Source organism: Phytophthora sojae (genome assembly GCF_000149755.1).
Source record: "Phytophthora sojae unplaced genomic scaffold PHYSOscaffold_14, whole genome shotgun sequence".
Lineage (NCBI taxonomy): Eukaryota > Oomycota > Peronosporomycetes > Peronosporales > Peronosporaceae > Phytophthora > Phytophthora sojae.
This window is the reverse complement of record NW_009258128.1, coordinates 850,803-863,916: the sequence shown is the minus strand read 5'-3', so window position 1 is coordinate 863,916 and position 13,114 is coordinate 850,803. Positions and strand designations below refer to the sequence as shown.

Below are 13,114 nucleotides of genomic sequence, written 5' to 3'. Positions count from 1 at the left end.
TGCGTGGCGGGATCTTCAACTGCTTCGAAGTCTTCAACCACGCGCATCGAGGTCTGCTTGGATAGAATCGGTCGATTCTATCCATCGACACCGCTGGCGTCCACGCATTGCTGATGACAATTTCGTTTATGCCTACCGGCTGGTTGAACGGAGCTTCAAGGACCAAGTGCTCTTCAAAGATCGGGATCAGCTCGGAAGTCCGAGTTGCATCATTTTCCTCGATCAGCGCAACTTCACGTGCCTTGTGCCCAGGTCTCGATGGTTTTGTCCTCAATGAAAGCGCTGCAAGTTGCAACTTGTTACATGGTGGGCATGACACAGCTTTTCGTGTCTTCGCTTCCCATGGATTCCCTACACCAGGGAACCTGCGGGACAGTGTAGCGAAATGCAAGTTCCCAATCTTCATTTCATTCTCCGATTTGCAGCGGTCAGCACGCGTCCCCCGCATTAACTTGGCATTGCTCATTTTTATGCCGTCTTCTCCCCCGCCATGAAGGTCCAAGCTGCCATCGCCGGCCTGCTATCGCTCACCGGACTCGCCTCCGCGGCCGACCCGTCCTGGCACGACCTCGCCATCTCCGCGCCTCACTACAGACGATACCTCACGCGCACCGCCTCCAACGAACCCTTCTTCTGGCAAGCCGACACGGCCTGGGAGCTCATCCACCGCCTCAACAAGACGTCCATCGACTTCTACCTCAAGACGCGCGCCGAACAGGGCTACAACGTCGTGCAGACCGTACTGGTCTCCGAGCTCGACGGCACCACCCGCGCCAACTTCTACGGCGACCTGCCCTTCAACAACTCGGACCCGACCAAGCCGAACGATGCGTACTTCGAGCTGGTGGACTGGACCGTGGATCTGGCCGCCAGCTACGGCATCCTCGTGGCGCTCGTACCCACTTGGGGCATGTACGTGAACGGCGGCTGGCACAGCACGACGCCCATCTTCAACGAGTCGAACGCGTACGAGTGGGGCAAGTTCATCGGCGAGAGGTACCCTGGCCTCCCGAAGATCCTTGGTGGTGACTCGAACGTCATGTGGTCGTGGAATATGTCGGCGGTTCAAGCCGCGTATGCGGAGGACCCCGATCAGGACCTGCCGTCTTTGATGGCTCCAGTTGAGGACACGTCATCTGTGTGGGCGAGTATGCGTCGTGGTCTGAAGGAGTCCGAAAGCTCGCAGGGCTACGAATCCGTCGTGCTGTACCACCCAGCGGGCGGTTGGATCGTCAAACCCGAGGTGACGCCTCTGGCCTATGGCCACAACATGCTGCAGGACGAAGAAGATCGTGTGTCCATTGACGCCGTGCAGTCCGGCCACGCCATCCCGGACCCGACCTCCAAATTCACTCCTGCAGTTGGTTGGGACTCGAGAAACAACTACGAGAACATTGCTGAGATGCGTGACAAGTTCACGGGCCCAGTGCTTGATCTTGAGAACCACTATGAGGGCGCCCACTACAGCTTCAGCTTGACCCAGCCGATCTGGAATGCGTCCGAGGTGCGCACGGGTCTGTACCACGGCGTGTACGGAGGCGCTGCCGGCTTCACCTACGGTGCCAACAGTGTATGGCAGATGTACGAGCCCCGAGCGGACCTCGTCAGTGACGATGTCTACTATGACCCGCAGATCAACCAGAACGCGACGGGTTCGTGGCGTCGTGACATCTACTTCGAGGGTGCGACCCAGATCCAGCACGTCACCAAGCCGCTGCAGAACCTCACCACCGCCATCCTCGAATCCCTCGAGCCTGCGCGGGAGCTTCTGTCCAGCCCCAGTGGACACACCGACAAGTCCGTCAACACGTACGAGGGAACGCGCTACATTTCGATTCTGGCGTCCAAGTCTCGCGACCGCTACTTCGTTTACACCGGGCACGGAGACTCGTTCAGTCTGCAGCTCGACAACGGATCGGGAGCTCGTACGGGAAGTGCAAGCTGGTTCTCTCCTCGTGATGGTCAATACTCGGCCAACTCGACGGTGAGCGTTCCTGAGAGCGGTAACGGTACCCGCGTGGACTTCACCCCTCCGTCGGGCGGCGGCGTGGACGACGACTGGCTGCTAGTGCTCGAGTTCTGAGCATTCGGCGTTAAACTGGTAGCATAGCCTCCAGCTACTTGAGTAGTACGTAGTACTGTACGTGTCGAGCGCACACTGTGCTGCAGTATGAATATGAAAGTCGATCTTGTGAATGGTATTTGGATAGTACTAAATCATACTTCTCTGTTCCACGAAACTATGCAGTAGAACCTCATCATCAACAATGTGTGGTACACATAACTTCATATGATTGGATAAAATATGCCCCATCGCATAATATTTTCCAATTAAAACGCAAAAGCGCTCGCGATGGCATCTTATTGGTCATTATCAATGCTGTCGTTGCGAGCCTAAAACAACGCTTTCACGCGCACAATCAATTTTCCTGGACGCAGTGAATGAAGGCGATCCCAACAATACCTTCTTGTGGGTAAGGCGACAAATAGCCGCTGAATTGCGGAGGAAAATGTGGTGAGCCTCAAATTCTAGCGCCAGGAGCCCTCGCTAGCTTCATTAAAAGGAGCGGTGGCGAGCTGTAAAAATTGCAGCAAGAAGCGCCGATCACGCACTATAATTTGCTACCTGCAGCACAGGAATCGGGTTATTTGTTCACGAGATATCGGGAAATGAAAATTTACTGCATAGTTTCGTGAAACAGAGAAGTATCACTGGGCATAGCGTAACGTCATCTCACAGCAAACATACTTCCAGAGGTTGCCACAACAGGTAGGCATATCACAACTGTAGGTCCGTCGTCATCGCTCAGAATCAAGACTACATATTACGTAGTAGTTTGTACTCCTGTACTTCGAGTCGTGACAGCTCAGTCGCCCCTGATTTCCGTCGGGTCTTCCTGCCATTTCGTACGGACGTCTGGTTGAATACACAAGAAGTCGAAAGCTTTCGACCTCTTGTACAGTCAACTCGAAACGAATACCGGATTCCGCCGAGTCTGCTGGCCTCTGAGTAAAACGACTTTGACCTGTACACCACTACAGCTTGGCTACGACTGAGCTGCGCATCCGTGCTATGGAGAGCGTCGCTGGTTTGCACACTTGTGGGGTATTGTACAGCTGGATCACACGACGAAGAGCTGTATGGTGTTCATCGCGTTTTAACGTTGCCCACAGCAGTGAATCTCGAAACGTGATTCCAGGACCGAACAGATGCAACAGCAACGTTGGCGAGTGTACATGTACAGACTTCATGGTGATGTGATCGGGCCCCAGTTGGACTCTAAGCAGCAAAAACCGATCTCTTCGAGCAAGAGACTTGCAGGCTTATGCTAAAGGGCTACTTAAATAAAGGTAAACTATCTTGAAACGGCATTGACTTTCTACTATTTTATTTATTTGAGGTGAATTGTTGTCACAAGATAACCAAGACTATGGGCACAATATTGATTTTCACAACCAGAATTTATTTACCGCATAACTTTAGCTTCGTGAAAAATCTCTAGCCGGCCTGTACTTACATGCTTCCATGAGGTCTTTCTCGATTTCGAGGAAGTTATTAACAAGGGGCGATTGCTACCGGTACTAGAGAGGAAGAGAAGGAGACATGCAGCAATATAATTCATCTAATTCATAAACTCGAACGCTTCGTTGCGCTCGCAAGTATTTTTATCAAAAGTAAGCGTTAACTTCGTAAGGATATCTCCACAAGTTAGTTAGCATCTGCCTAACTAGAAGCGGATTGCTGCCCTTTCCAGTTTTAGTTTTTTTTCTCTCTCTAAAATGGTACATGTAGTTGTACCATGTAGTTTTCGTAAAACAAAACTACCATTTTACTGAACGATAGGACTTTTTAGTGTGAGAGGTCCTCGGGCAGGAAGCCAGGAGGCCAGACTGCTGCGGGAATACAACGCCTTGTTAATCCCGAATATCCCACGTGTCGTTCATGTGCTACACGTACCGTAACGAAAAGGAGCTATACATGGTCCGTGTGATGAGAATGGCTGAAGCAACCTCCTACTGCATGTAAAGCCCACCCCATAGAGCTCATCAAAACACTAGCACCTCCGTACGCATAAGCTGCGATAGCGCTGATCAAGACTAACTTACCGCTCTTTCTTCTCCTTTTATCGGGTGACGCTGCTGCGTCTGCAGACTCGCCTTGTCGTGGTTGAAGATTCGGGTGGCGGTGGTTGGGAGGCTTTGCTGATCGCAAGCTACAATGGCGTTGCGCTTGCCACACGCTCTGTTTGATTATGGAGGATCGGCGGCACGACGCTCCTGCAGATGCACGTTGGGCCGCAAGTGTCTTCCGTTCGGTTCGTTTGACAATCATTGTACGGTTCAAGCATTTGGGCTTCAAGCTCCGGTTCGCTTTGCAGATTTGCTGCGTCCTCGGCTGAGTCTGTCTCTTGGGCAGTCTTCAAGAGCTACTGTATTATATTCTGTGTACACCTGCGGCGTGCGATTCATTTGCGAGTTTACTCGCTCGGCAGCAGCTTCAGCCCTCTTCGAAGAAGTGGAGCGACCACAGTAGACTCGTGACGAACAAAATGAAAGTGAGTGCGCTCATTTCGCCGACCACCACCCAACCTGATCTCGGTCCCGCTCAAGCTGATCTGGCGCGTCTCATGCCTCGGGATCGGTCCGAGTCGATAATGACCGAGGACTCCAGCGGTATAGCAAGCCCAAGGCGCGAGAAGAAGACGACTCCGGTCCTTACGGACAAGCAGGCCATTCGACGTGAGCAATGTCGTGCAAACCAAGCGCGCTACCGCAACAAGCAGCTGAACCGCAAGCGCCAGCTCCAGCGCGAGAATCAGCTCCTTGAGGAGGAAATCCAAGGGTTAAAGCTGAGAAAGCGGAGCATCAGATTTGAGCGGAAGACCAACCAAAGCCCGTGGACGATCGTGGGCGAGGTATTTCGCCTTCTCGAAGACGGCTTTCGATCCCCGTGGCGCTTGGCGAGTACAGAGGAGACGATGAAACACGCAGATACCCGCCAGAGCTTGGCGTTCCTGGAGAAGGCTTTTGTGCACGATGTGGCTATGGGAGACCTACGAGGAATCAACGCGCTGATGGATCAGTGGAGACGGTACTCGCTGTACTTCGAGGAGCCTCATCTCGAGTTGAATCGAGTCGAGGTTTTAGTCAAGGGCGTCGTATCAGCAACCGCTACGCTCAGCGTGACCATCACCGACTTCACTCTTCGTTGCGTGCTCCCAGAGCTCGCGACGTGCAAAGGACGCAAAGCGCTTCAGCTGAACAGGACTCTGCTGGGGAAGCGCTTGAGCTGCGACTGCTCTATGAGGTTCCTCTTCGACGAGGCGAGCTGCCGCGTTGTGCGTATTGAACCCAAGATCGACTTGGTGACTCCGTTGCTTCGGATACTGGGGAACATCAAGGACGTATCGGCCGTGTGCAAGTACGCGCTTCTTACCTCAGAGTGCGTTGTCGGCGACTTACCAGAACGACCACGACGAGGCAGCAGTTGAACCTAGAAGTGCACATGTATTTTTTATCCGAAGAACTTGCAGAAATCTAATGAAGTGTTGCAACGATTCACTGCTGTACCAACTACATGTACAACTTGTAGTTTTCCGTTTGCTACACATCAGAGCGCAGCTTTTGCTGAGTCAACCGAAGAAGCTTACGGGGCGCGTTGCATTGCTGCAAGTACAGACAATCCTCGGGTGACCACTCTTATCACTATCCAGAGGAATCATTATCTGGAGCTGTATAATGACGGTACAATTCGCAGTAAGAACTGTCGTTTGCACCCCTGCGGATGTTTGAGATAATGCAACATAAGTTTTTATGTTGCATTATCGGTTAAAGAGCCATTTGAAACAACAGCAATGACAGTTGAACAGCAATTATACTACAGCATAGCAGCGCAAACGATTCATTAGATCTCAGAGCAAGTTTTTGGCGATAAGCTAACCAGGCAGCAGCGATAATAAAGAGGGGTGATCAGTCAATCAATGTAACCTGTGAGGAATCGACCGTATCGGGGCAGCAAGCGAGCAGAGTCGCCGTCGTATCGGCTAAGTTAGTTTAGACATGTGGCTGTCATTTCTAAGATGCAGCAACAATAAACCGTCGTTGACTAAAACAAAATTATCGCTATTGATTAATGGTAGTGGACGCATAGTGTTTGTTGCGAGTCGACTTCGTAGTGAGGAGAGCTAAACGACATGGAAGTCAGTATAGCAATTCTACAAAATCAAGTTGCAGGCGTCACAACTGGACATATTACTCCAGAAAAAAAAATGATACATTCAACATGAACCGAAGTTCAGTCTGGCAGCTTGAAGCTGTGCAGTATGCAGCATGAATACATGTAGCAGTAGTGTGAGTTCATGCATATAATAGATCCACCACGGCAGATAAGCGACCCAGCAAATGGACGCATGATACTTCACAGTACAAAAAAAAGAGCATGTGCTAAAATTCAAGAACTTCTTCATGCAGCGCTCTTCTACGGCAAGCGTAGCGCTACTACATAGTACTACCAGTAGTAAATAAAGTTTTTCTACCGTGCAGGTTTGGAATACAGTAAAAAGAAGACCGAACTGCGAGCATCGCGGGCCAAAGCCCGTAAACCAGTATCGGTTAAGGTACTGTACGTGTAAGTGATAATGCCTCCATTCAGGCACCATTCATTTTATGAGTTTGTATTACACTCGATAAGTGATAATATATGGCGCGAGAAGTGATGAACACTGGCAACTGCTCGTTGTAGCTGCCCGTGCAGTCCATCTAAGTCTATATGCGGAATCTAGCATCCCCTGAGTGCAATCGGCGCAAACCGCGAAAAATAAGAATAGAAATCAAGCGTCCAAGATGATCAGCTATTAATAAATGCGCGTTCCAAAATCACATCATGCTAGATTGTACGGGGTTAACTCTGCCTGACATGCCAATCTCACTATTTGGAGGTTAGAGGTATTCAAGCGCAACAACGTAAAGCGCCCCGTAAGCTCCAAGTGCAAAGTGAAATAAGGCTACTACCCCCCCCCCCCCCCCCGCAAGTTGATGTACAGTATGCATGTAGTACAGCACTTGGCCACCAAAAAATGATACGATTGAGAATTTCCCCCCTACCTCCTCATATTTCTCTGGAGGGCGATGTAGATAACTTGCCTAGGTTAAAACTCCACGACTAGAAGCCAGTCGTCGTCGACACTGCCACCCGAAGGAGGCGTGAAGTCCACGCGCGTGCCATTGCCGCTGGCTGGGACACTCACAGTCGAGTTGGCGTAGTACTGGCCGTCGCGCGGGGAGAACCATCGAGCGCTGCCCGAGCGTTCCGATCCGTTGCTCAGTTTGAGGCTGAAGGAGTCTCCGTGGCCAGTGTACGCAAAGTAGCGGTCGCAGTTCTCCGAGGCGAGGACTGAGATGTACCGAGTCCCTTCGAACGCATTGACAGACACGTCATCGTGGCCGCTGGGGCTCGCAAGGAACTGGCGAGCTGGTTCAAGCAGCTCCAATTCTTCAGTCGAGAAATTCTGCAGCGGTTTGGTGATGTACTGGATCTGAGTGGCGCCCTCGAAGAAGATGTCCTCGCGCCACGATCCAGACGCGTTTTGGCTGGCCGAAGGGGCGTAGTAGTCGCTCTCGCGGAGCAGATCGGCCTGGGGCTCGTACATCTGCCACACGCTGTTGGCTCCGTAGGTGAAGCCTGCAGCTCCACCGTACACGCCATGGTACAGCCCCGTACGGACCTCAGAGGCATTCCAGATGGGGAACGCCATCTTGAAGTTGTCGTGCGCGCCTTCGTAGTGGTTCTCGAGGTCCAGCACCGGGCCCGTGAACTCGTCCCTCATCTTTGCGATGAGCTCGTAGTTCTTGGTCGAGTCCCACGTCGTGTACGGCGTGAATCCGCCCAGCGCGTCGGGGGTGGCGTGGCCAGACTGAACTCCGTTAATGGACACGCGGTGCTCCTCCTTCGGCAGCATGAGGTGGCCGTACGCCTCTGGGGTGTTCTCGGGCCGAGAGATCCAACCCGCAGTCGGGTGGAAGAGAATCACCGGCTCGTAGCCGTGCGCAGTCTCTGCGTCCTTGACTCCAGCGCGCATGCTCACCCAGATGTCCGTGGTGTCTTCTAACGGGCCAAGCAGCGTCGCGGGGTCCACGTTCGGGTCTGCCGCGTACGAGACCATAGCTTTACTCGTGTTGCGCGCCCAGATGCAGTCCGAGTCGCCGCCCAGGATCTTCGGAAGACCCGGATAGCGATCGCCGATGTACTTGCCCCACTCGTAGGCCGTGGACTCGTTGAAGATCGATACCTCGTCACCATGCCAGCCTCCATTGACCCAGCGTCCCCACACGGGGACCAGCGCGACCAAGATGCCGTAGCTGGCAGCGAGGTCCACCGTCCAGTCGATGAGCTGGAAGTACGCGTCATTGGGCTGCGTCGTGTCCGAGTTGTTGTACGGTAGGTCGCCGTAGAAGTTGGCGCGCGTGGTGCCGTTCAGCTCCGCGATCACCACCGTCTGCACCACGTTGTAGCCCTGTTCAGCTCGGGTCTTGAGGTAGAAGTCGATGGACGTCTTGTTCAGCTTGTGGGTCAGCTCCCACGCAGTGTCGGCCTGCCAGAAGAAGGGCTCACCGGACGTCGTGCGCGTGAGGTATCGACCATAGCGCGGGGCGGTGATAGTGAGGTCGTGCCATGAAGGGTCCGCTGAGGCGGTCGACGCGAAGAGGAGACCGGCGAGTGCGGCTTGGAGCTTCATCTTTGCTGCCGGAATACCTCGTCGAGGTCCTTGAGAAGTGCGAGACGAGCGAGAATTGGAGAATGGGCCAGCAGACCTCAACCTTTTCTAGTCGCAAAGCTCTTCGATAGTCTGTCGAGTGTATTAATCGGCGCCGGAGGCTTGATCGAGGGACGATTTGCCGTTCCCGCCTTCATCCACGACGCAAGTATGGCTGCCCGCATTGCTCGTTGAAGTGATAGCAGCTGACGAGAGCGGATCAGTTGACGCCGCGGTGATCCCTCGCGCAGCGGAATCAAGTGCACTTCAACTTCCTATGGGACCTACATGCATACCTTCACACAACAAGTTTATTCTCTTAGGATCGATAAACGTTTTCCTAAGACCAATCAATCTACGGCAGTAGCAGCACAGCAGCCGTAGGTAGGCCTCTTCAGGCCTAAAACTCGAGCACCAGGAGCCAGTCGTTGTCGACGCCTCCAGTGGTGGGAGGGGTGAAGTCCACGTACGTGTTGTTGCCGCTACCCGAGACGTTCACCGTCGCGCTCGCGTAGTACTGACCGTCGCGAGGGGACATCCAAGTGGCGCTGCCCGAGCGAGCGCCCGAGCCATTGTCGAGCTGCAGACTGAACGAATCGCCGTGACCCGTGTAGACGTAGTAGCGGTCGCGCGTCTGCGAGGCGAGGATGGAAATGTAGCGCGTGCCCTCGTACGTGTTGACGGACTTGCCGGTGTGGACGCTGGGGCTCGACAGAAGCTCGCGCGGGACTCAAGTGTCTCACCGAGAGTTTACGAGTGTGACGCGATGGAAGCGCACGTTACGCGAATCATGGCGCACAACCAGAAGTCCCCACTCAAAATTACTCGCAATCATAAGGTGTTAGAAATGCCGCACGAAGGGCTCTCTCGTGAGATTTGCTACTGCTACTGTAGTCGATAACGCAAAACTTGAAACGCGAGGAAACCTCAAGTTGAGGTCTCCAAAAGACGGGCAGTCGGTGCGAAAATGAGTATAGCTGCTCGGAGTGGATCCTCTCTGTGGTTGAATTTCGTCAAGAGAATGTCTAAACATTGGTTGGCAACAAGGAAAAGTTCTGCTGACACCGGAAAAGTGTAGACTCTAAGTGTGTTTTCCGGTGTAACTAGCATGATTTCGTATAGCCGAGAGACGGTAGAGGGGAGGTGAAACCAGATCTCCCAAAACTGCAATTTCGGTGCCTGTGAAGCGAGAGCGTGGCCTGGAGCAGTGAGCTTTGGGCCCAGGCCTAGGCTAGGCTATTCCTCCCTCTTTCCAATGAGACCAACCCCAGATTCATCGATTGCGTGGGGATTCAAGGCATTCATTTCCCTGGAGCACTTTGAGGTTTTCACGATTTGAGGGCCGTGACATCCATCCCCGGCCGGCTGTGCAAAACCGGGAAGGTCCCAGTGCTTTTTTCGTTGGGTGTTTTTTCCGGTGTCAGTAGCAAGAGCCGGCAACAAGACACCCTGGGCAGAAATAAGAAATGGTACAAACATAAAGTCAATATTTGTACTATTTCTTATTCGAGACAGTTTCAAACGAAATGATGCTTAGGCGCAATTTCAAGATAATCCCGTTCAATGTTGATCATAGGAATAAACTTTCGGGAAAAACCGAACACCGGTTTTTACAAAGTGAAAAACACTCGTAAGAGGCGTAAAAAGACTCTTATTTAATTGCTTTATCGGTTCCGACAGTATACAAATCGCTAGTATTTGAAAAAGAGTAAGGTCACACTCCCCAAATAAAATCTTCGATTTCCGGGGACTCAAAATAGAGCTTCTTTTTTTTCAGATCAGTGTCACGCCATGAGTTCGTTACATTTTGGAGCAATTGTCAGCTCAAAAGAAGCACAAGAGACGCCTCTTTGGGTTGCTACTGTTAAATCACGATTTGTACTTAGGTTCGTAAGCATCATTTTCTTTGAAACCGTCTCAAATGTGGTAGCAGTTTCGTCTAAACGAATCGGCAACTACAGCAATTTAAGTAGATAGAGGGGTTTCTTACTCAATCCGCATCCTGAAGGGGGTTGGCAACCATCCGTGCAGAGTTGGACTGAGCTTTCCCGGGCTCGGATATGTGTGTGCCGAAAAGCAGCTCGGTACGTAGGCTTTGCCTCGACCACATTTTGGAGCACTGCAGTATCCATACAGTCGCTTGGTTCGACTGATTGGTCTTGGAGCCGCGTAGGTGAATAAACACCGCTGTAGCTGTCGATGCATCCGGTGTAGTTCTGTCTGTGTTTTAGAGTGTCATTACGTCCGCTGATCTTAGCAAGAAACACAGGAACTTGTTTGGCGGCATCAATGCCACCGCTTCCGCTCTAAGTTGAGTCGAATGGGCAGACTGTACAGTGGGCAGAACTTATTCTTGTTTATCAAACTTACCTCCCTCCACCCACAGTCGGCCTTCTCGCAAAACAAATGACCGCGCGGTGCGCATAAATAGATACATTTGGTCACATAGTGGAGGCAGCCCCGCAATTAGCGATATTGGGTCGGCTAAGTGATGAAGATTCGAAGTCTGCTGCTGCCAGGCTGACCGCAGCTACACCGACCATAGCTACGGCGGTAATGGCTTGCTGGGGGTAAATGAGGGTGCAAACGGTATCGCCATGTTCAGGCGAAGCCAAGGAGCCACTGCACACAGCAGTACCATTCCATAGCCTAAGGCCGTTGCTGCACTGACGTCTGCTAGCCAGGTTGCGATCAGCCTCAAGCCCACGAGGGGGGAACCCGAGGGACAACCCCATGCTGTTGCTACGCTGGTAGCGGCACGTCTGCCGGCCAGATAGTCAACGGCAATGAGCTTGGGCGTAGCCCACGAAGCGTGAACCCGAACGTGTTGCCTTTGTGGGCATTCACACGTAGCGCGGTGCATGCTGCTCTTGTACGGCGCGAAGCCATACGTGTGCACGTGGCACATAAGTCTGTGAGGTAGACGCGGTGCCGTCGGCCTGTGACGCTCACTGCGTGGGGCACTTGGCATGCGCGAGGTACTCGCAGTGCACGCGGAGCTTGCCGTGCTCGTGGCGCTCGATGTGCACAAGGCAGTAATGGAAGTCGTGGTACACGAGGTGCACGATGTGCCTTTAGTGTATGGGGTGGTGCCCCTGTACACCGTCATGTCCTGGTATAGACTGTGCGCCATGCTGTCTAGCACGCACACTGGCCTGGTGTTGGTCGCCGCGATGCATGATGCGACTGCTGGTGGTAGAGGGCAACCATGATGAAGTACCATTGCGGTACCTTGGTGTCGACGGAAGCCACCTCAGCGTCGGCGGTACGATGGCCGTGACGCGTGGTAGGACATTGGACAAGTCCGCCGCGTTGCTCGGAATGACGAGCAGGCTGTGAGCAGCAGTCATGGTCACCGGGACCATGGCGATGATGAAGCCCGTTGCTTCTTGGCTTTGGTCAACGTTTGACTTCTGCCCATGGGTCGTGCCGATGAACTTGGACGACCGACATTGCGCCGTTACGAGCAGGGCCCTGTCGGGCCGCTGTCATGGCCGGAGATGAGCAGCACAGCTCTCTGTTTGGTTACGCTACGCGCTGACCGGAAAGGTGCCGCCCCACGAGGGGCAGCATCGCCGCACGAACGTGCCCGCAGGGCCCAAGGGCCATGCGACGCCAACTGCTGGTGGTCTACGAGAGGCACCGCAAGTTTAGAGGCAGATGCATCCCGTGCCGAGGCACTCTGTGCCTGCTAGCGCTATGGATACGGCCTCTAGAGGCGTCAGCTTTGCGACCAACGTCGCCGAGGGCAGGGGGATGCCACGCGGAGTGTCCGCTGCGGGCATGTCGTGTAGGAAAACACGAGTTTACGAGTCCTCGCCCTATCAACCGAAGTCTCTAGGACGAGCCCTACCAACAACACACGCCGTCTCCGAAGAGTCGGCGATAGATTGTCGGGATAATAAACCTGAAGACCAGGTCCGATCCCTTATACGGGCTGGAATGTGCCTCCCTGTGTGTTGCGGGTCAGGTAGGTTTACCCTTCGTTAAAATATAAGAGCACCCTTAGCCACGAGCTACGGCTAGGATGCAATGTGTAATACGTGCTTTCGCACTAAACCTCTGTGGTCCCTCAGAAAGGAAGGGTACCATGCCAATCGAAGCCTCTTACAGGGGCGCCGGGGCGAAGCCTCGGCTAGAAGTCAAATACACTGGGGGGTCCTTGCCTCACACCCAGTCAAACGTACAACTGTGCACAGAGGTCTCTAATACCTCCCAACACTCGGCCACCTACTCACTCTTGGCCTTACCAGGATGAACACTCGGTCAATGCACCTTATGCTCACCGGCAGACATACCCCGTGCAGCCGAGTGTATCCAAACCCTACGCTAAGCTTAGCGACTTACCGTAGACGGACTTG

General features: G+C 53.2%; 4 protein-coding genes across 4 annotated transcripts; 2 read left to right on the top strand and 2 right to left on the bottom strand.

Annotated features, from left to right (window-relative positions):
* Positions 1 to 490: 490 nt before the first annotated feature.
* On the top strand, positions 491 to 2,200 carry PHYSODRAFT_551011 (hypothetical protein; the record flags this gene model as incomplete). Its single annotated transcript, XM_009539948.1, has 1 exon — positions 491 to 2,200. One exon carries the CDS (start codon positions 491 to 493, stop codon positions 2,081 to 2,083), a length of 1,593 nt encoding a protein of 530 aa, XP_009538243.1. The 3' UTR covers positions 2,084 to 2,200.
* Positions 2,201 to 4,628: 2,428 nt separating this feature from the next.
* PHYSODRAFT_531555 (hypothetical protein) lies at positions 4,629 to 5,492 on the top strand (the record flags this gene model as incomplete). Its single annotated transcript, XM_009539947.1, has 1 exon — positions 4,629 to 5,492. The coding sequence occupies one exon, from the start codon at positions 4,629 to 4,631 to the stop codon at positions 5,490 to 5,492; it is 864 nt and encodes a 287-aa protein (XP_009538242.1).
* Positions 5,493 to 7,148: 1,656 nt separating this feature from the next.
* On the bottom strand, positions 7,149 to 8,735 carry PHYSODRAFT_319786 (hypothetical protein; the record flags this gene model as incomplete). Its single annotated transcript, XM_009539946.1, has 2 exons — positions 7,149 to 7,452; positions 7,648 to 8,735. 2 exons carry the CDS (start codon positions 8,733 to 8,735, stop codon positions 7,149 to 7,151), a joined length of 1,392 nt encoding a protein of 463 aa, XP_009538241.1.
* A 418-nt stretch (positions 8,736 to 9,153) lies between these two features.
* Positions 9,154 to 9,545, bottom strand: PHYSODRAFT_246542 (hypothetical protein; the record flags this gene model as incomplete). Its single annotated transcript, XM_009539945.1, has 2 exons — positions 9,154 to 9,454; positions 9,532 to 9,545. The coding sequence occupies 2 exons, from the start codon at positions 9,543 to 9,545 to the stop codon at positions 9,154 to 9,156; spliced, it is 315 nt and encodes a 104-aa protein (XP_009538240.1).
* Positions 9,546 to 13,114: the final 3,569 nt, after the last annotated feature.